The following is a 23,135-nucleotide window of genomic DNA, read 5'->3' as shown; positions in this document are numbered from 1 at the left end:
GTAGAGTAAGTTTATGCTGGGAAACTCTAATTGTTGAATGTTTATTTCAGAAAGCTGTAACATTTGTTCACTGAGCTTGGTAAACTGTTTGTCTTAGGTCTTTGGTTTTACCCATCAACCTTATTGAGAATAATTTCATCCTGGCATCATTCAGCTTCTGCAGTTAACCCAGCCTATAAAAAAGGTCTGTGCAGATTTTCCTAAAATTAAGAATGGATATTGAGGTATATTTCTTATTTATAAAAATGTACTTAACAAATACAATAAAGTGACTTTTATAAGAATGCAGAAACTCAGCCTGTCATGATAGTATGGCATTGCCTAAAATTTCCTATTGACTTTTGATTCTCAAATGGTTCTGTGATGAAAACAAGCTTCCTGGAAGAATGGTTAATCTTATTTTATGTAATTCTAACTATGGACACACTATGCTGTCCACTGGGATTATTTACGAGGAGAAAGGCTGCATAATATTTACAAGTTCTGCCTTAGTGCACATTCTTTTTCCTGAAAAGTAATGCAGCAATGTTTATATCCTCCAGAGGGTTCACTACCTCCAAGATCCTCTTTGCCACGCCAGTCTACTCTTCTCCCATAAATAAAAACAGGATTTCCTGGATGGTAGCTGCCTTTTGGATGGGTGAGGTCAGTAACAAATTCATATCATATCCACTTCATTGCTGGCTTTGTTGCATCCCATGATCTGATCTCGCAAAATATCAATGCCTGCCTGAGGGTCATGTCTGGCCCTGAGCCTACTCCCTGTGCTCTTTTCAGTCACAACTGAACAAGTGTGTGCATAGAAAGCACATGGTGATTCATGGACATCATCACTCCCCATTGAAACCAAGGCAGTTCTGTTCAGATTTTACGAGGAGCCAAGCCAAAGCATGAAGAACTAATAGGAAAGGCTCTTGTGACCTTAGCAAGTTTCAGTCTATAGCATTCCTGCAGTTGTTAATGTGAGCACCCAGCCTCTAAAGGCCTCTTTCCTTTACCTTTTATGTTCTCCAACAGCTTCGAAAAAGAGTTTCAGAATCACCCTCAGCCTGAGTGTCAGCTCTCTAGAAACCGGTACGGATGGGGAACCTCTAATAGAGAGGGAAATGCCTTCTCCTTGAAAATACTCATTCGAAATAGGCTCAAAAGCACCATTGTAATTTCGCAGGCTGTTGGCTTACTCTTGGAAACCATCTACTCCAGTGATCCCCAAACTTAACTGAGGATTATACACACCTAGGGAATATACACACATGCGCACACACACACACATACACACACACACAGAGAGAGAGAGAGAGATTTTGGAAGCTCAGCCCATGTGAACCAAAGTAAAATATATATGGGTTAGCCCCAGAAGCCTGTATTGCTGTATTTTGTTTTTTCAATTTCTACTGGTGATTTTGATGATCAAGTAGGTTTGAGATCTAGTGTTCCAATCCAAATGATGAAACCCAGAAGGGAATCTTGGAGAGCCAATATCAGCACCTAAACTTGTGTTTGGCTTTGCTTTTTGTTTTCAGACACCTCCTGCTGCTGCACCTGTGGAGGCAAACACTCAGGTGGTCTCCAGACATATTTGTTCACACATATTTTCCCTCTCTTGCCTCAAGGGAACTGATACTTGCTCATTCCCTCTCTTCAATGACACTGGATAAATCAGTGATGATAGTGAAAGTAACAATAACAGCAGCAGTTGCATTTATTCATCATCTATTAGGTTCTAGGGCCATGAGGACAGTATGCATACATCCATTTTGCAGATGGCAAAACTAAGTTTCAAAATGTTGAAGCCACATTGACAGTAAGTGTCAGTACTGGGATTGGAAACATTTTTCTGACTCCAAAGACCATTTTCTTTTCATCATACCCTGCCACACCTCAGATAGAAGAAGATAATGAATGAGACCACTTTTTTTAAAAAAATAATTTAAGTTCTGGGCTACATGTGCAGAACATGCAGGTTTGTTACATAGGTATACACGTGCCATGGTGGTTTGCTGCATCCATCAGTCTGTCATCTACATTAGGTATTTCTCCTAATGCTAAGCCTCCCCTAGCCCCCACACCCCGACAGGCCCCAGTGGGTGATGTTCCCCTCCCTGTGTCCATGTGTTCTCATTGTTCTACTCCCACTTATGAGTGAGAACATGTGGTGTTTGGTTTTCTGTTTCTGTGTTAGTTTGCTGAGAATGATGGTTTCCAGCTTCATCCACATCCCTGCAAAGTACATGAACTCATCCTTTTTTATGACTGCATAGTATTCCATGGTGTATATGTGCCACATTTTCTTTATCCAGTCTATCATTGCCAAATGGGACCACTTTGTAAACTTTAAAGTACTATTAAAAATATGAGTTATTATTGTTAAACGTGTCTTTAGAGCTTGATGTACAATTCCTGAAGTAAATTCTAAAATAGAAATCAAGTTCAAAGGCAAAATGATTAATAATGAATCAAAGAATTATGTAAACCATTGTTTAATTCTATTCAACATAATAAATGTCTTAAAAATTCACATTCAGGGCCAGGCACGGTGGCTCACGCTTGTAATTCCAGCACTTTGGGAGGCCGAGGTGGATGGATCATAAAGTCAGGAGTTGGAGACCTGCCTGGCCAACACAGTGAAACCCTGTCTCTACTAAAAATACAGAAAATTAGCTGGGTGTGGTGGCAGGCACCTGTAATCCTAGCTACTTGGGAGGCTGAGGCAAGAGAATCACATGAACCCAGGAGGTGGAGGTTGCAGTGAGCCGAGATCGCGCCACTGCACTCCAGCCTGAGAGACAGAGCTAGACTCAGTCTCAGAAAAAAAAAAAAAAAAAAAGTTCACATTCAGGAAAAATGCATTGTGACCCATTGTCATTGATACTCATGTATTTTGACATTAAGCCTTGCTCCGCTCATTTGTTTGTTCCTTGATTTAATGATTTACCTGTAATTTTACTATTTATTGAATGCCTGTTTTCTAGGCACTGCACTAGGAGCTGGAGACACAGGGTGAATAAACGGAGCAAAGCCCTGTCTTTGAGGATCGTTCATCCTTATAGTGGAGGCAAAAGATAAGTTTACATTTTAATTTAATAAAGGAAGGCAAGGAAACAGAGTGATTGGGACAACAGGGATGGCTTTTTGTTTGTTTTTTTATTTTATTTTATTTTTAATTTTTATTTTTTTGGTAGAATGGTTACAAAAGACCTTTCTCAAGCAGTAAACTTTGAGCAGAGACTCAAATGAAGTAAGGGGCGAACCAGGAAGCTATCTGGAAAATGTCACTCTAGGAAGAGTAAACAGGTGTGAAAGCCCTAGATAGCAACCCTCTTGGCTTGGTTGAGGAATAGCAAGAAGATGCCCTCAATCCCCCAGTACGCACTTGAAATTGGGTCATTTCTTCTCATCTGAAGCCTAGAACAGCATCATGCTCCTATAGGCAAATAGAACACAGAGGCTGTGGGTGAGCTTTCTTCCCCTGTAATGCCCCGGGGCAACAGGATGAGCACCTAAGGAGCAGCTTAGATGCTCAGGGATCAGCATGACCCACATAGCAGTGAGGTCAGAGGCTCACTTGCCTCACTCCCTCAGAAGGCCCAGAGTTTAGGGTTAGAAATGCCAAACCCACCTGTCCCGCTCAAGCTGAGGACTTCAGAGCCTGGGAAGTGACATTCCTTGTCCTTCCCCACACTACCAGGGACCAGGAGGAATGAGGACAGTTCCTCAACTTCTGTGTGTGTGTTTTGGATGCACTCCTGTCCTCCTCTGCTCCTCAGGATGTCTGACTCCTGGGGGTTTAATGTGTTTTCTTTGCCCCTGGCATTGTTTGTCTGGATTTTTCTGGCTCGCTGATGCCTTGTGTGGAAGGTAGCCAATTCCAGGTGTCATCAGTGTCACAGACAGAGGCCTATCAGCAGGCCCAGGAGGCACAAGACAACCAGGATTTCCCCTCTCCTTTCCCATAAATCACTGCCAGCCACACAGCACTTATCTTACAGGGACATTTCTGGAAAGTTGGCCACAAACTGCAACCAAGATATTTGGGTCTTAATCACAGCTGTTTAAGCAAACAATTCTACTTTTGCCTGGAAACACTAATGGGAACTATGGTTTATCAGAGTCAGAGCTTAAGTAGATGCATAAATTAACCTCTTGCCTGCTAACTTCACCCAGGAGAAAAGAGATTGGTTGGTGTGGCTTCCTCTTGACTAAAGGGACCAATACAATTTTACCACTGATGGTTTGGCTCTCCTGTTTCTCCCTGTTGGTCTTAGTAAGTAAATATCAAAAGATACTCACTATTTTGCTTGTTTCTTGACATATTCTAGAAGGTGGCAATTTGGCAGCATTGTCTGTATGCTACTGTGTGATTGCTCTGCAGATGCAGTGAAGGGATCTTATTCTCTCTTCAGGTTTCAGAAAGAGTTGTTTACAAAGAAGAAAATCATCAGAACCCAAGGCTATGGGCTACCTGGCAGGTGTAGATGGAGGAGAAAGTGGGCAGCACTGTGTCATCAAACACCAGACTGTGAAGTCTAGGGAAGAGAATTCATTCCACTAGCTAGCCACATACCCAGATCATCAAAGTTAGCCCCATCTTCTTACCTAGTAAGATGAAGGCAGATATACCTGGGCGGGTCATTGAACTCTGTGAGCCACACTTTGCTTATCTGTAAATGAAGGCTAGTATTTTCTCTGCAGGATGATTGTTAAAGAGCTGGAATTGTACATGAAAACCCCTAACAAAGTGTCTGGCATATGGTTGCCAGTAAAATAATAATTCTGATTATCATAAATATAATGATTATATTCTACGCAGATGTGTGCTGATAGGTCAAGACATGCTAACATTAAGGGCGCGGCGTGGTGGCTCATGCCTGGAATCCCAGCACTTTGGGAGGCCAAGGTGGGTAGATCACGAGGTCAGGAGATCAAGACCATCCTGGCTAACACAGTGAAACCCTGTCTCTACTAAAAATACGAAAAATTAGCTGGGCAGGGTGGCGGGCGCCTGTAGTCCCAGCTACCTGGGAGGCTGAGGCAGGAGAATCGCTTGAACCTGGGAGGCAGAGGTTGCAGTGAGCTGAGATCGTACCACTACACTCCAGCCTGGGCAACAGAGTGAGACTCCATCTCAAAAAAAAAAAAAAAAAAAAAAAATGCTAACATTATTCCTATCAGGCTTCACCTTTGGGATAGTTAAACAAACAAACAAAAAAGAAAAACATTAACCAGAAAAATTTTAAAAAAGCAAAACACTCCCAATATTAAATGTCAAGCTTCAAACCAACCCCACACACCAGCCGGAGAGCACCAGGTCTTTTATCTCACTCTACCACCACCACTGCGGCTCAGAGCACTCAGGACCACATGTCATCACCAGAAAGGCTACAACTATGACAACCCAAAAGTCTGTTCCTCAATCTGGGGAATGTCCGGCATTTCCCGAACCCAGATCTAAAAGGGCCAGCATACCCAGGTTGCTAGGCCTGCAGAAAGGGCAGGATTTCCGCGCTAGCAGCCAGAGACCCAGTCTGGGAGGAACCTTACTCTGACTAAATAGATGTGAAAATGTGAACGCATCCAGGGCAGAGCTTGGACATCCTGAATCTCCCTCTTGCTGTTTTGCCTCTCATTGGTTATTCCTTTAAAGCCAAAGAATAATCAATTGGGGGTCTTTAGCACCAGGCTCCAAGATATACCGCCTTCCCAATTACTGTCAGAAACCTGGAATGGAGAACTTGGCCAGTCGATATTTGTGTTACTTCCAACGAATAAGTAACACCCACTTTCATTCCCCCATGAAGAGTCCCCGTAAGACTAAATTTGGAGCTTATCTGCAAACCTCCAGAACAAGCTTTTCCTTCCAACTCTGGTCTCTACCTGTGACCTCCCCAAAGCACCATCTCCCAGGTTTGTACACTCCTGCAGAGTCACAGGGATTATTGCTGTCCTTCATCCCCAAGTCACATCTGTCCAAGACCTTTTGCTGTGGTTTTCAAAATGTCTTTGGCGAACATTTCCTCTGCTTCTTTCCTATCTTACTCTATGGCAGGGTCGCATGTCTAGACTGCCGAGCCTCCTGGCCGGTCTCCCAGGCACTAATTTCTTCGTGTAATTTATTTAGCCATAACCATCAGGATACTTTTCATTTAAGTGCATTAATCAGTCACCTCTCTGTGCCAGCCACTCAGCTGATCCAGAATCCACTTCCTGATGGAATTGTGACATGACTCGGGATCTTTCTCCCATTCTTATTTCTCTCTGCTCCCTTATAGCCACTCATTGTCCTAACAGGCAGATCCATGCTTTTTCTCACCTCTAGGTTTCATGCAGGCTTCTTTTTCCTGAGAGAATTTTGAAAGAGTTTTCCTAAAATGCTAACTCCTATATCACAGCCTCTGTGCCCCTGCCTTTAAGTGGTACAGAATACCTTCTCTGGACTGGAGGTAGATCAGGCCCTTTCAAATGCAATACTATTTTATAAATAAATCGATTTTCTTTGTTTTAAATTTCTTTAAAAAACTATTAAAAGAAAAAATAAACACCAGATAATTCAATTAACATTTTAAAAGTAATATTAACATAACATTATTTAATCTTCCTAACAACCCTATAAGGTACTAACTCTGAGATATATGTGTGTGTGTGTAAATGTGACATACATATGTGATACATACAAATGTAATATATATATATGTACTATAACACTGTCAGCCCTCTGTATCTGTGGGTTCTGCATCCATGGATTCAACCAATCTCAGATGGAAAATATTTTTTAAAAATTGTGTCTATACTGAACATGTACAGCCTTTCCTTCTTGTCTCTATGACTTAAAAAGTACAGTACAACAATTATTTATATAGCATTTACGTTGTACTAGGTATTATAAATAATCTAGAGATAATTTAAAATATATGCAAGGATGTACATAGGTGATGTGCAAATTTATACAATTTAATATCAGGGACTTCAGTATATACACATTTTGGTATCTGAGGGGTTCCTGGAATGAATCGCCATGGATACCAAGGGAAGGACAACAGTATACACACACACACACACACACACACACATATACACATATACACACATTTGCATGCATATATATATATACACACCCAGACACACACATATAAATTCAAGGGGCCAGTTAGGTTATGTAACTGACCAGTCACTTGGGTAGAAATTCATGGTGTGCTGAGAATAAATGTAAGTATTGATCCTATCTTTAAAGATGATTCTATTCCAAATGCTAAAGATTTTGCCCAGTGACTCAAAAAAGAAAATTTCTGACCTAATTGTCTTTCTCTTAGAACCTTTGTCTCCTTCTGGCAACCAGGCTTCAGAAAGGGAGAGGTACGTGTATGTGAAAGGGAAAAGCACTCTGAAAATCCGAGCCCAGTTCTAACACCTCACTTAACTAACACACCCACCAAGCAGAACACAGACACTTCCATGTGGCATCCTGCTGAAGGTAACATTTTCTGTTGCTTCCTTTCATCATTATTTTCTGGAGAGTTGTGTTCTTTTTTCTTATTTTTTATTATTATTTTTTTGAGATGGAGTCTTGCTGTGTCACCCAGGCTAGAGTGCAGTGGTGCTATCTCAGCTCCCTGCAAGCTCCACCTCCTGGGTTCGAGCGATCCTCCTGCCTCAGCCTCCTAAGTAGCTGGGCCCACCACCATGCCCAGCTAATTTTTGTAGTTTTGGTAGAGACAGGTTTTCACCATGTTGGTCAGACTGGTCTCAAACTCCTGACCTCGTGATCTGCCCACCTCGGCCTCCCAAAGTGCTGGGATTACAGGCGTGAGCCACCACGCTGAGTCATATTCTTAATTGCAACTTACATTCTGGATATCTGGGGTCTAGTGCCTAGGTTTTTCTATGGCCATTTCTTACTTCAGCGATTTTGTAAAAGTACCAAGGTCAATCCATCTTCTGCAGACGATAGGTTGATTCATTAACACTTCCCAAATGACTCTAGGGGCCCAAGAACACAGAGGACCATGTATAATAAATGGAAAACATCTTTTCATGGTGATTTAACATTGTTATGGTTGTTTTTAATGAAAGCACACCTGGAAAAATTTTGGCATGTCAAATCCTTAGATATAGAAATGGTTTCCTCCCCAAGGGCTACTCCCTCAAACTGTCACCATGGGTCATAAACAGCCTGGCTCAGAAGTGCAGGAAGACATTCCTTTTACAGCTGTAATCACCCACTGCTCCTGAGGAAGCCAGCAGCCTGAGCCCTACAAGAACTTGACAGAAGCCTGGAGCTGGAACTCACTGATTAATCGTTTGAATTTAAAAAGCCAAAGTCTTTCAAAATACCAGATGAGCACATCTCTGGCTCTGCTCCCATCATAGGGTGCAGAAAAGTTTAAAGGGTTGTTGGGATGGGGTAGAGGTAATGATACCTGTTTTAGAGCACAGAACGTACAGACTGTGCTGTAGGCCACTTCGGGGAAGGAGGGAGAAAGGGAGCATGGGATCCCACAGGGCTAAGAAAACGAAGGCTGAAACAGAAAAGAAAAGAAAGGGAAGAGAAAAGGAGAGAGGGAAAACCAACAGTGGTGTGATCTTCCAATCAGCATTTTAAGAGCTTAATAAAATGTGGTCAAATTCTCCTTTCAAGCGCTGAACAACAGTTGAGTCTGGCCACTGCACTGTGAAAGGCTTGAACAGATGCCACCACTCTGACCTTAGGGTAAGCCTGCCCTCTTTGGCAGCATACTGTCTCTTTTAGACTCATTAGATCAAGTCGCACATGCCTGAAAAAATGATTCCATCATAATGTGATAGGGTGAAAAATTTTTCCTTCTAGATATTTGGTACAGCCACTCAGCCAGCAGACCCTTCCTGACAGGAATTCAGAAAGGCACTGTAATGTGAACGTGCAAGTGCTTCATCTGTTCGCTCACTGGTTGAGAAAGAAACGGGGCCTGACGCAGCTACAGAGATGAGGAGAACTCATCAGAGCTCTCCTCTACTGGGGGTGGCAAACAGGAGGTAAAATAATCACAGTGCTTTGGGACAAATGTTGTGAATGGAAATGTATCAAGGGGAACGGGAACGCAGGAAAAGCAGTCCCTGGTGCTCTGGGAAATGGATGGAAGGCCTAGCAGGGCAGGAGTTCATAGGACTTGAGACTTCAGTGGGAGTCTCCCAGATAAACAAAGGGGGATGACGAGCAGAGCGTTGATGACGTGAAAGGGAACAGAAGGAGGTCAGGTGGGAAAGGCACGGAAGGCCTGGTGAGTCACGAGCAGAGGATTGGCTTTTAGTTCCAAGGCCAAGGGAGCCCATGAAGAGTTCTATGGAGGGAAATGACGAGATCCAATTTGTGCTTTTGAAGGGCTGCTATGCTGGCAGTGGGAGCATCAGGTCCTGGGAACACCCAGGCTGCGGCCCTGCCCTGACACCTGCACAGGGTCCACTCAGGATGGGATTTGAGGGTCGGTGTGTCAGAATTTGCAACTCTTCACCCACCCTCAACTCTTCTAAGGGCTGAGTCTTGTATTTTTTAGACCACTGCTTGAGAGGTGAGTGGGAAAATTGGAGTGAGAAACACAAGAGGAGGACTTGAGCCTCGTGGTTAGATTGCTTCACAAGATAAAGTCCAGAGTGAAAGATGTTTTTCTTTTTTTTTTTTTTAAGGCAAAAAGAAAGGTTTCTGGATGGTGGGCAGAGAAGTAGGCCATTTGGTGGTGTGGGAGGGCAGCTGAGGAGAGAGCCACAGAAAAATCCTAGGAATGTGAGGAGCAGTGATGGCATTGGGGAGGGAAGGTGGGTTCTTATGTGTTGTTATGATCCAGTTACCGTCATTTGGTAGAGAATGGAGTTTCCTAGTAATTACTTTTGGAAATCACACTGCACTATATGACCCTGATGTGATTGGAGACTGAATTATGTGGACTACAATGTTTTAAAAAGTTGCAACACATATCATTTGAGTAGACTTACAAAAGAGATTGCCAAGCAAGAGTTTACATACCGGCTCGTTTTTGCCTCAGTGCCTCTTCACCAGCTGGTTCATATTCATGAAGACTCTGAAAAGAACATTTGAGAAAGTTGTCAATTAAGGTTAGAGAAGTCTTTTCACTGTGGCTCCCCGCTTAGATACCCCTAAATGTTGGAGCTGAGCTTAAGGCTGTGGACTTTGGGTTAGCACCATGTGTCCCGTGGATGCTGGGCACACAGCAATGAAATGGTTTGGAAAATGAAGTGGAGTTGTTACTGTAGTGTGACCTAGGAATTCACTTTTTTTGACCAGTCTCTAGACCAGGAACAGAAGAAATCACCATATCTGACTTTCTCAGAGTTCCTGCAGTTTGAATCCTCTCAAGAAATATAAATTATTATCATGTTCTAAACTTGTACTCTCTGCCTGACTTGAACTGAGTCATCCCAGCGACCTTCGAGACAAGTCTCACGACCTCCTTCTCAACACTCAGCCTGCCCCAACCCCAATCTTCCTGCTGTATTAGGGCTCTTTAACCACTGTACATGCTTAGAAATTATTTTTCCTGAGTCTGATCCTTTTTCTCCTAGATGGTTCTATTGCTGGTTGCTGTAGTAGGAACTAAGAGAGCCTGCTCTAGAGTCAGACTGCCTGGGTACAAAACTGTGCCACTCACTTTGTGGCTTTGTGACCTTCAGGAAGTTACTTATCCTTGCTGAGCTTTAGGGTTTTTTTTCCTGTACAACGAGAATAATAACAGTATCAACTTCATAGAATTGTTATGAAAACTAAGCAAACTACAGTATGGCATGTAGTAAGTTCTTAATACATTTTAGCTATTATTATACTGTGTGGTGATTAAAAGTAAGGACTCTGAAGACATTGAGTTCAAATCCTAGCTCCATCATTAAATGGATGTATGACCTTGGGCAAATCATTTAACCTTTCTGTGCCTCAGTCTTTACCTATAGAATGGGGATGAATATAGCTTATCTCAGAATGCTGTTGCGAGGATCAAATGATTAGTAAGTGTAAGGCACTGAAAGTAGTTTTGGTTACATGGTAAATGCTATTCAGGGAGGGGGCACCAAGATGTTCTGGGGGCATCATGCTGCAACTGCCACCTGCCACCTGGTGGGTTTCTGTGAAGTCCATCTCCTTCATCGTGTAGCTTTTTTTGTTAAAGAATAGGCATTGATCAGTTTCACTCATGGGCTCTCCACCAGCTCCACAGCTGGTAACAGAGCCTACCCCATACCTTGACCCGACATGGATTTCCTAGCTGGTCCCTGCCTGCCTACAGGTTTTCCTGTGATATGTTTTCCACCCCAAACTCCCTTCACACTCAATAGAAAAGCCCCACCTCTCTGAAGCCTCCCAGATAACCCTGCCCACAGAGATCTGTGCTTTACCCTGACCTGCACGCATCCATGACCGCCACCTGGGGCAGAGCTCATTCTGCCATCGGGGTTGTCTACCACTGTTTTCTAGTTATCTCACATCATCACAATGACAAACATAATACTTCCTAAGATGTATTTAACACCCTGTGCCAGGACAAGGGTAGATGCTGTTATTATCCACATTTCACTAATAAGAAAGCACAGGCACAGAGAGGTCCAGTAACTTGCCTAGGATCACACAGACTTTAATGGCAGAGCAGGATTCAAACCCAGCCGGCTCCAGAGTCTGCACTTGCCCACACAGGCACTGCATCATCTTATCAGCAGAGACCTGGGAAACTGCCTTTGTCTCAGAGAGCTGGTCTCTCTTCACCCAGAGTCATTTCTCTCTCTGTCTGTATAACCTCTTCCTATTCCCTCCTCCTTTCCAGTGAACCGTTCCCTTGGCTGGTCTCCCTCCTCTTACTAAGTTACATTTTTAGGAAAAGATCAGATGTCAGCAATTTACCACTCCATGTGAGGTTTACCTGTTCCCCTCACTGATGCCCTTAGGAGGTACTGGTTGAAGAACGTATTAAAGTCAGTAGGAAATGAAACAATGAAAGAACCAAAAATGGAAAGAGGAAGAAAGTACATGAAGTCGTGAAACAAGTATCAAGTACTATCCTATGTACTTGATAGTTCATAAATATTCTTGAAGAAATAAATAGAGAAATGATGAATGATGACTGGAATTTCAAAAGCCCAGTTGCTGCTTTATTTGCAGTGCAGTTATTTTAGATGTAATTGAATATGCAGGAATGGAAGGTGCAAAGTCAATGTATAGGACTGGTTCTGGCCCAGCTTCCCCTGGAGAATGCTTTGGCTTTCTGCCCAGGCAAAAGGAAGTTTCTTCATGCTTTCCAGCCTCCATCCTCTCTGGGGTCTGGGGTCTGGTGGGGAGGAGGGAGTGGCCACTGGGAGCTTTCTCTGTCCATACTTCAAGGCAGCAGTTAGGGGACCTAGACAGCACAGGAGAACTTGACCACCAGTGGTCACCTTTGGGCAGTTCCCCCAGGTCGAGTTTTCATTCTCTCTGCTTTCCAGTAGGACTAAAGCATTAAGGTCTTGCCTCTTTGTCTTGTCAGTTACATGTTAAAATCAAGGTATATTTCAATTATCGAACGCAGCATATTTCAACTCTTTGTGAGAATCAGGATCACTGGTCTCCCCTGCCCCCAGTGTGATTCAGTAGGTCGGGGGTGAGGTGCAGAAAACTGCCTTTTCAACCAGTGCATCCATTGGCATTAGGCAATCTTTTAGAAACACTATTTTCTGAAGATTTTCTGAATCTTTATGGTCATCATCTGGAACTTCCAGGGCACATCTTTGCAAGTGCTGCTTCCACAGCTCTGTCACCTGCAGCCTCTTTGTTGTCCAGTGAGAGCAACCTACTTCCTATTTTAAGCCCTGCAATCATTGGAAATAATGGAGGAAAAAGCACACTGATGGCAATGAAGCCTCTCAGGAGGTGGAGTGGAGATGGTAAATGCCCTTCACCATCCCCAGATTCAAAGAGGTACAAAGATCTGGCTGCCAAGTCATGGGACCTGGATGTGAATAGAGCAAATGGTCGCACCAAGAAGTGAATCCCACAGTTTCAGAATTTTAGGAGATGTCATTCATTCCCTTGAATCCTCTGTTTCTTACATTATGAAAAATAGTAAGTGCTGAGGCACATCAGGTACTCAGTTCAGAGTCTGGTAGTGGCATGTGCCATGTATTCTGCTGGCCTGGGTCTCATTGTGGACCAGCCTTACCATCCTGAGTCCTCATGTCATCCCAGTTTGGGGAACTGTGGCACACCAGCACTTGCCTTTCCTCTTACACTTCGGGTGTTGAGTAGAACTCACAAGGGAGCATAGGTTTGCCAGGGCTCCCAGTGCTAAGCAGTGTATTTACTTCAGACAAGAAAACAGATCTTCCAATTGGACCTCCCTCTGCCAGCTCTATCTGTGTAGAGGTCCCCAAGGGACTGTCTGAGCCACAGTGGACAGCGCTGTCCAGAGGGAATTTCCTGAAGGCCAAGCTTCAGCCGGAAAAGACAAGGTCACCAATTCCAGGAAGTGCCCCACCTGTCGGACCTGATGACTTCACAAATAACTGTAGTGGGGGCAGGGTGGCCTGGAGTGGGGGTGGGTAGTCAGTCAGGAATGAGAGGTGGCCTTTTATTCATGAAGAAGAAAATTCCCAGGGAACAGGATGGCAAACGAGGAGGTAAACAAAGGCTCCTGCTTTCCCAAATCTTATGCCTACTCACCCAAGCCCTGCCACACATGCCTCTTTCTCTTGACCTGAAACCTCCAATTTAACATCTTTGCTTCTGTGTTTGAAAACTGTCTGAGCAAGAATCCTCTAGCAAAGTCTGCTCACATAAGCATATTCAGAGGGGTTTATTTGTATCAAAAGTAATCGCAAAAGCTGCAATGACTTTTGCACCAACCTAATACTAGAATATTAAAAATAACTACAAATGCATAGGCACTTGGGCTCTGTGCTAGTCACCGTGCTGTGGGTTGCATGTAGAACATTGAAGCCTCACAACAAACAGATGAAGGAGATATGATTTATGATTTATTCTCATGTAGAGGAAACAGACTCAGGGAAATGAAGAAAGTTGACAAAGTTTCCAAAGCTAATGAGAGTCAGAGCTGGGCTTCCATTCAGACGTGACATCAAAGTCGAGCATGTACAGCCTGTAACTCTAAGATGGTCACTGGAGCAGGATCCAGGGCAGCACGTCTGAAAGCCAACATCCGGGGCCCACCCAGGCATCCTGAGCTAAAATCTGCATTTGAAGAAGGTCTCTGGGCAGATCCATGCTCACGTGAAAGCTTGAGAAGCACTGGGCTATATCATCACCCTTTAAAAGCCCTTCACCCCACGTGTGTATATTCATGTTCGTAGGAACATTATTCACAATAGCCAAGAGGTGGAAGCAACTCATGTCCATGGATGGATAAATGGACATACAAAATATAGTACATATGTACAATAGGACATTAAAGCCTTAAAAAGGGGGGAAGTGCTGACACAGGCTACAACATAGATAAACCGTGAGGACAATAGGCTAAGTGAAGTAAGCCACCCGCAGAAAGACAAATACTATATGATTCTACCTACATGAGGTATCTAGAATCACCAAATTAATATACAGAAATTAGAATAGTAGTAACCAGCAGCTATCAGTAGAGAAGGAAATGAGGAGTTATTGTCAAGTGGGTATAGAGTTTGAGTTTTGCAAAATGAAAAAATCATGAAAATTAGTTGTACAATAATGTGAATACACTTAATATTACTGAACTGTATGACTAAAAATGGTTTCAAGATGTTAAATTTTATGTTAGGCATAATTACCACAATTCCAAAAACCAAGCCCATCACCAGATGTTGTATACATGTGACATTTAAGATGGTAGAAGGTCAGTCATGGGAACTGGGTGGCAGCTTAGGGCAGTATAAACTGATCAGGCAGGCTCAAGTGCACTTTTCCAATGGAAGTCCTCAGCCTTTGAGTTGCATGAAGACATTATAACTTGAAGGGTAGATCTACCAAGGAAAAGTGGGGTCCTTTGAGGTGAGTGGTAGGAGCTTCCAAGGAGATGGAGTTCACATTCCACCAAGAGCCCTAGGTCAACTTATCCCCTGACCAGCCTTCACCTCCAGGCAGACGAAGGGGCTTTGCCAGGCCATCACTAGGAGGGCAGATGTGGTGTAGAGAGAAGGCACTGCTGCAGCCAGAAACACTAAGAAACGCTGGAACAGAGGCAAAGCTAACACCATTGCTGAGATCGCCTCAGGCCCTAGCTTTTACCCCCCCTGCCTTGGATAGCCAGAGCTCTGCACTGACTATGTGAATTCACAAGAAGCTTAAATGTTTCCCTCCTCTATTTAAATGGGCAGGCTATTGTGTATGAGTGTACAGGTTATACCCTGCACACTGGGGTTTGGAAGAGGAGACACACCATATATATCCCCCAAGTCATGAGAGAAATAAAGAAAAGACAAAGATAGCCTAGGTCAGAAAATGAAAGAACCAAAAATGGAAAGAGGAGGAAAGTACATGAAGTCTTGAAACAAAATCCTGAAGGTAAGATCAAGCATTTTGAAAATGATATCAAATGGGAACAAATTATACAAATTTACTTGGTCAAGTTTCGTTTAAAAGAAAAAATAATCAAACACACATTGTTTACAAGATCATAAAACAAAGTGGTATATAAAGACTTAAAAAAAGGACAAAAATCAGGCAAACACACAAACAAAAGCAGACACGACAATTGGAATAGCAGACAAATAATTAAATTAAAACATACAAAGTAGGACAAAAAGGGACATTTTATAATGCTAAAAATGTACCAGTGAATGTCTAACAACAGTGACTGACAAAAAAAAAAGAACAGAATATGTAAAACAAAAAGTGGAAAATACTACTACAATAAGAGAAACAATAACAGCAAACAGTTACATAACATTTCTTAAGTGCCAGACACTGTTCTAGGGCATCTTAGAGATATGAACTAATTTAATTTTCATAAGAATAAAAGGAAATCAGTACTACTATTAGCATCGTTGTACAGATGAAGAAATTGAGACAGAGAGAATGACATCAGTCTCCAAAGATTCCCAACCAGTAACATGCCCTGTTTCCGGTGCAGGGAGAAGCCTAAGTAAGGAATAACCTGAAAATTCCCATAAAGAATAAGGGGGTACTTATCCCTCCCCTTACTTAAGTTAAACTCTCCTTGACTTTCCAAAGACAAAACCACCTGAATAATTTGTCAGCAAAAGTCTTATATGATGTCTATGGTCCCTTCAGCTATATCAGTCTGTGATCATCACACACACACACAGATTAATGTCTTTTGGAATGTGTTCTAGCCTGATGTCCCAGTTAAAACAAATCCTTTAAGAACATACATTCTGCTCAATCCTCCAAATCTGCTTTGTTGTTATTGTTGTCAGTTTAACATAGTGGAAGCCTTAGGCCTAGTGGTTGCAATTTAGAGAAGGAAGGAACCCTGGGAGGTCTCTCTTAAAGCTACATTGATGTTCTCTTGACAACACCGCTTATTTCAGAATATAGCAAATGGTAGCCCAGGAAATACACTGACCTACAGTTTATATTCACCCCTTCTCCTTATATTTACCCTAGGTTTATATTCACCCCTTCTCCTCATTTGCAACATTTTTTCTTATGTGGCAATTATGGGAGGAAGTTTTTTCCCTAAACTTTTTGTAGGAACTATTGTCAGTCAGGAAATCATAAAAATGTGACAAGAAAAATTACAGCACATATGCATATACTCACCAAAGGATGAATAGTAGACTCTAAATTCCAGTTCAGTGTAGCTTTGGAAGAATAAATCACAATAAACATGAGGCACAAAGTGGTTCTCTTTGGTGATTTCATGTCTTAAAGTTTGAGTTGGTTGGCCTGAAATGGAAATATGATGGTTTATTTCTGTATTTTATGCCGTATTTTAAATACAGCAATTTATTTCTTAAACAAGAAAAGAACTCGCAAGCCCTGTCTTGAAGATCATCCTACACAAGAACCTTTTCAATAGAGACAGAAAATGAAGAAGAAGCATGAAGGAATCAACTTAGCATTCTCTGCCCAGACCTTCGGGTGAAGAAATGGTCACAGTAGGGGAATGGGGGTTGAGAGGCTGAGCATGGTGCCTGTAAATAGGACAAAGGTAGCAGATGTCTGAGTAAGAAATACTTACACATAATTTATGAACAAAAAGACTCAGAGAACACTATTCAGTTTTGCTACATGCAATATACTTCAGTATTTTCAATTCTATCATAGAGTGTCTTACCCCATTTTTAATTTAATTCTGGTAGTAACCCATTTAATGGACATCATGACCCATATTAATGGACTATGACCCATTAGTATGAAAACTGCTGGACTTGGTTATAAAAATGTAAGCTGTATCTTATAGTATTGTTTCATATTATAGTGCCTAATATAGAATATTAGTATCATTATATATCCCATCTTATTTATTTATTTATTTATTTTCTATATCTTGAGACAGGGTTTCACTCTATTGCCCAGGCTGGTCTTGAATTCCTGGCCTCAAGCAATCCCCCTGCCTCAACCTCCCAAAATGCCAGGATTACAGATGTAAGTCATCATGCCTGGCCTTATGTATTGATTTTTAAAAATTCCCTTTATAATGCTGATGACGCAAATAGCTTTTTGGTGATGAGAGGAATCATTTTTGCATTTAAAAAGCAGGGTGTCACATGGAATAATCTCCACCCTAGAAGGTCTGGAGACCAAGACAGTCTACTTTGTGCACACTCCTCTCCTTATGGCTTTTCTATGCCCATGTGTTGCTGCGAAAAGAATGCTAGACTAAGAGACACAAGATATGAGTTAGGATCCAGGATTACTAGAAACTAACTATGTCCTGTGTAAGTAATTTGTCTTCTCTGAGTCCAAGTTTTCCCATCTGTAAAATGGGGATAATTGTACCTCTCCTAATTCTCTCATAGAGTTTTCTGAGACTCAAATGAGATTAAAAGGCACGAAGAACTCCAGAAATGCAGGCTGCAATAATTATTACTCTGAGTGTCAATAGAATCCAGAATGCAACCATCCAGAAGGGCAGGCTTTTGGCTGGAGTGTTGCAGGGAGCGCCAGGGAAGCAATGGCCAGGATAACACACTGATGATAGGCAAGATTTACACGCCAGGGAAAATTGTATTTCAATCGCCAGCTGACAACTGCCACCTTTTCCTCTTCCTCAGGGGAAAGCTGGAAAACTGATCCAATTTGCAAATTTGGCAATCAAACACATTTTTCAAATTCTGCAACTCGATGGTTTGGGGGAAATGCTTTGCAATTTAGGTTATAGTAGCTGTTTAACACCAGATGCATCTGCTGTGGGGAAATCATAGCAATGTCCTGCTTAATTTTCTATTGGAAGTTTTATCTTCGTTTTTGAAAGACAGTGTGCCCTTGTGGGTATTGTACAGGCTAATATAGAATGAGTCAGGTATTTTGGAGGCAAAGTAGTCTTTTCAGGCCCCAACCTCTGTTGGTTCCCGACTGAGGCAGTTAATTAAGGAGATGAGACTTAGTAACTGAATAGTTAATGAGCCTCCCTTCAAATCTGATAACCAAGGAAGAACTCACATACTAGAAGGACTAGAGCTGGCTCCATATCTTTCTATGATTTCCCAATATTGGCAGTGCATCCTTTTTTTGGTCAGAGTTATCAAGAATTACAATGTTCCCAAATAGTCATGTCTGGCCCATTTGTATAGGCCATTGAACAATACTGTCCCCATCTTCCCCCACTCCCTGCCTCTGCTGAGATAATTTTTGATAAAGTAACATTCTTATCTATGTTGACTCATTTGTTGACAACAAGATCGCAAGCCAAAAGAAATGGAGATGTAGGAAGGACCCCACCATGGAGAGGCGGGTGTTCTCTGGAGGCAGAAGATGATACACAGTCATCAGTTACACAGCAAATGTCAGGGATTCTTCACTCAAAAGAAAGGAGAAAGCCACCACTTTGAAAGAAAGGAAATAGTCAACATATTTGACAACCAGTATAGGCATGGACCTGACCAATGGGAACAGTGATACGAGCTGAAATTCACTTCAGCTTTCGGGGTTGCTGTCACACTTGGGTAGAGACCTAAAGACAAACTTTTCTTCAACCTGCATCATTAATCGTATAAACCTTCCAGCTCACAGGTGTCCGTACCTGTGAGGAAGCAAGCAAAAACTGTTTAACTTGGCCAATGGGGGGAAAAGTCTACATTCATCCAGTTAAAAACATGGAGCAATGTCCCACATTCAAGGCAATTTGTCTTCAGTAGGACCCCTTTAATCCTAAATTCCCTAAAAGTTCTTATTTCTTCTAAAATTCCTGGAGTAAAGGGCAAACAAAGGCTGAGAGACAAAGAGAGAAACAGAGGCAGAGAGAGAAAGAACATTATCAGATGTCATTCCCAATCTCCTTCTCTTTTTACACGAAAATCCAGGACACTCTCTACTAAAACTCACCAAAGCTGGGAAATATGACCTAGCCCTCAGTATTAGCCTTGTGGCTCTGAGCAACTTCCTGTTCTCCTCTGACTCTATTTTCCTGTCTGTGAAGTTAGAAGACAGGGAGAGGGAAATAAAGCACAGCCTGATATCATATGCCAGGAATAAGTCATCAAGATTCTCAGCAACCCTGCATCTGGAGGATGAATGGTCTGGGTTCCCTGAAGCCACCATTAATGGCGTTCTCTTGCAAAGTGATTATGCACCAGGAATCTTCTCTGTGGAACTGGCCTGTTCTTACAACTCTTAGAAACAACCAGTGCTGGCTGGATGTGGTGACATATGCCTGCAATCCCAGCATTTTCAGAGGGCAAGGAGAAAGGATCACTTGAAGCCAGGAGTTCAAGACCAGCCTGAGCAACAAAGTGAGAGTCTGTATTGTATCAAAAAAAAAAAAAAAAAGTTTTTTTTGTAATTGGCCAGGTGCAGCGGCACGCACCCATAGTCCTAGCTACGCAGGGGGCTGAGGTGGGGAGATGGCTTGAGTCCATGAGCCCTGGAGTTCAAGGCTGCAGTGAGCCATGATTTCATCATTCTAGTCCAACCTCTAACAGAGTAAGACCCTGTCTCTCAAAAAAAAAAAAAAGAAAGAAATAATAAAGAAACAATCAGTGCTTAAGATCAGCTCTTCTCTTAGAAATCCTTCACCAGCCCTGAGATCAGAAAACTAGGTCTAGAAAGAGTTGGGTGTCTCAGAGCTAAGAGGTGGCTAGGAGCTGAGTCAGTCAGAACTCCAAGAGATCTACCAATAATTCTCAAAATTTTCGCCAGTGACATCCTCCGACAGTTGGAGCAACCATATATGATAGGATTGTGGGTAATAATTGCTGGTGGTTATTAATTATAATTGGTGGGTAATAATTGCTGGTGACAATGACTGTAGGAGTCCTGTCTTGGTGGGTGCTCACTATGTTCTAGGCCTGCTGCTGAGTTCTCTGCAAGGGTTATGCCCTCTAACCTCTCAAGGAGCCTCTGATACTACTAAATTACTCCTATTTTTCAGATATGGAAACAGAAGCTTAGAAGGAAGACTAATTCACTGAGGCCACAAAGCTGATAGACAGTAGTGGCAAAATTATAAACACAGCAGTCTATTCTCCTGAGAACAAGGTGTCATTTGAGCTAAGAGATCTTCTTGATGGGAAGTCAACCAACCAACCAACCAACCAAACAAACAAACAAAAATGGAAAACTTTATGAACACCTGACCAGGCAACTGGAAACAAACTTCTAGCCTCATTTTGCCACTAATTAGCTGTGTGATGGGAGGCAAGTCACTTTATCTCTCTGAGCCTGTTTTCTTATCAGTAAATCCAGGGATTTGACTGCACTCAATACTTTCAAAATTCGGATGCAGGAGTTGGTCTCTTAAAGCCCTGTTACTATTCTAAGAGTCTAAAATTCTTCACAGTTATTTCAACTCAATGCAGGCTCACTCAGGTTAACTTCTGAGAATAATCATAACTATCTTGCATTTATCCCCCCACCTCTGCCTTACTACACAGTCTAGGCCTTCTCTGCCCCTCATGTACACCATGGCAATGGCTTCCTTTCTTTACTTCTCTGCTCCCTCTCTACAGAGATGCAAGATAGATTTTCCTAAAGCACTCTTCTCACAACATTCCCTGTTCAATTTTTCCCTGCTTTCAGAATAAAGGAAATCACTTTCACTGATCCTCAAGGCTCTCTACAACCTGGACTTTATTTATAAGAGTGAGCATATGTAATAAGCATCTATAATATTTTCACTACCAAAGTCAGTTGCTTTTTCATAAGTTAAAATAGTGCAAGAGATTTTCCAGTGCTCATGCAAAAGTAAAAATGCCAAGTCAATCTTTGAGAATTAATTTTGAGGGTGGACAGGAGTAATTACTGCCAAACAATTTTTCTGTGTTTCACAAAACCAAAATAACCCTGTCATGTATTTGGTTTATTAATCTCCATCTTTTCCTGTCCCTTAACTCCACATAATCACTGCATATTCAGATTCTACCCATCCTTCAATGCCCAGGCAGTAGGGCTTCCTCGCAGATGAAGGTTTCCTGATCTATCCAGTTATAAATAGTCTCTATTTCCCCTGAACACCTACACACACTTAGTCTAGGCCCTTAGCCTTCCTGCTTGTATTATATGTATTGTTATAACTATTGCACAAAGTAAATCTATTTATTCCCTTATCTATTCATTTGTGTATTCCTTTACTGGAAAAAGAGTTAATAAGTCCTGTTATATGTTAAGAGTTCTACTAAGTGAAGGGGAAGTAGCAGTAAACAAGACAATGGTCCCTGTCTCCATGAAGCTTAAAGTCTAATGGAGTAGATGAACATTATTAAAGAATGAATTATTCAATTCATTGTTTATGTGAAAGTGCTACCAAGAAGAATAATCATAATATTAATATTTGTGGAGGACTTACTATGTGTCAGGCACTAAACCCAGCATTGACAATATTAAATCACTTAATCTTTATGATCCTAATGGGGTGGTTCCAGTATGATATCCAATTAAAGGGTACAGATCTAGTATGATATAAAATTAACTGAGCCACTGAGTGGTTAAATAACTCGCCTGAGATCACACAGCTAGTAAGTGACAGAGCCAGGATTTGAACCTAGAAAGTCTAACTCGAGAGCCCATCCCTTTAACCATTGTGCTGAACTGTTTACAAAAGACTATACCAGAAGGACATGACCTAGTCTTAGGGATTTGTGGAAGATATTCCAGGGGAAGTATTTAATTGAGCTGAAACCTAAAGCATAAGTTGGAGTTAGCTAAAAACAACAGGGCACTTTAGATGAAGGGGAGGAAGATGGTTCTAGGTGGAAAAAAAAGATCATGTGAAAAGGCCCTGAGGTAAAGAAAGAGCATGAAGCATCTGAGGAGCTGCAAGCAGTCCAGAGTGGCTGGAACATGAAAAGAGAGCAGGTGAAGGGTACAAGGCAGAGCTGGTGAGGTGAGCAGAGGCCAGGGTGGGGAGGACTTGTCATTCCAACAATAGGATTAAGTAAGATTGATTAGGGAGGCAATAAAGAGTAGATAAGGAGGCGTAGGAACAAGTCCCACAGAATTCTAACAATCAAAGATCCAGTTAAGAAAGATGATAAAGCCGAGATGATTGGAAATTGGGAAGTCCTAATTAGGGAAAAAGAATCAGGCTGGCAGGACCAGGGGACAGCAAAAATCAAAAGCAGATAAGCTATAAGTGTGCCCTTCTTCATGGTCCATGAACACATAGCTTTCCTGTACAAATAACTCACAATCTTCCTGTGCCCAACTTATGACCAGACCCTTGGCTGATTAAAAAAAACGCAAGTTAGCTCACTGCAACCTTGGCATTATCAGTACTACACAAAGCCCTGTTCAGCACACAATAGAAGCAACATTCTACAAAATCCCTAGCAAGACTGTGTCTCATTACAGTCAGCTTCTTTTTGCTGGCCTGTCGATGGCATCCTTGCAACATATTTTCATACCTTTTCTAATAAATCTGCCTTTCTTTACCTACAACTGTCTCAGTAAATTCTTCTTAGTGCTCCCATCACCAGCTCTACATGGTCGCTAACCACCAGAGACAGGAATGAAACCAGAGAGACAGGAACAGGAGGGAAACAAGGCTAGTGGAATCAAGGAAACCAGGGAAAGTCAAGTTTTAAGA

General features: G+C 42.1%; 1 protein-coding gene across 4 annotated transcripts in view; it reads right to left on the bottom strand.

The window, feature by feature from the left end:
• Positions 1 to 23,135, bottom strand: part of ADGRF5 (adhesion G protein-coupled receptor F5) — a 114,415-nt gene that overhangs the window by 38,087 nt on the left and 53,193 nt on the right. For all 4 annotated transcript variants that reach the window (XM_011960278.1, XM_011960277.1, XM_011960280.1 and 1 more), the window contains exons 2-3: positions 16,712 to 16,837; positions 9,992 to 10,046 (exon numbers count right to left, since the gene is read on the bottom strand). In XM_011960278.1, the coding sequence (XP_011815668.1) occupies positions 9,992 to 10,046; positions 16,712 to 16,813 (157 nt within the window). In that variant the 5' untranslated portion in view covers positions 16,814 to 16,837. The remainder of the gene's footprint in view (positions 1 to 9,991; positions 10,047 to 16,711; positions 16,838 to 23,135) is intronic.

This window comes from Colobus angolensis, unplaced genomic scaffold (genome assembly GCF_000951035.1).
Source record: "Colobus angolensis palliatus isolate OR3802 unplaced genomic scaffold, Cang.pa_1.0 Scaffold51, whole genome shotgun sequence".
NCBI classification, from domain to species: Eukaryota; Metazoa; Chordata; class Mammalia; order Primates; family Cercopithecidae; genus Colobus; species Colobus angolensis.
The sequence above is the reverse complement of the archived record's forward strand: the minus strand, read 5'-3'. Positions and strand labels throughout refer to the sequence as shown.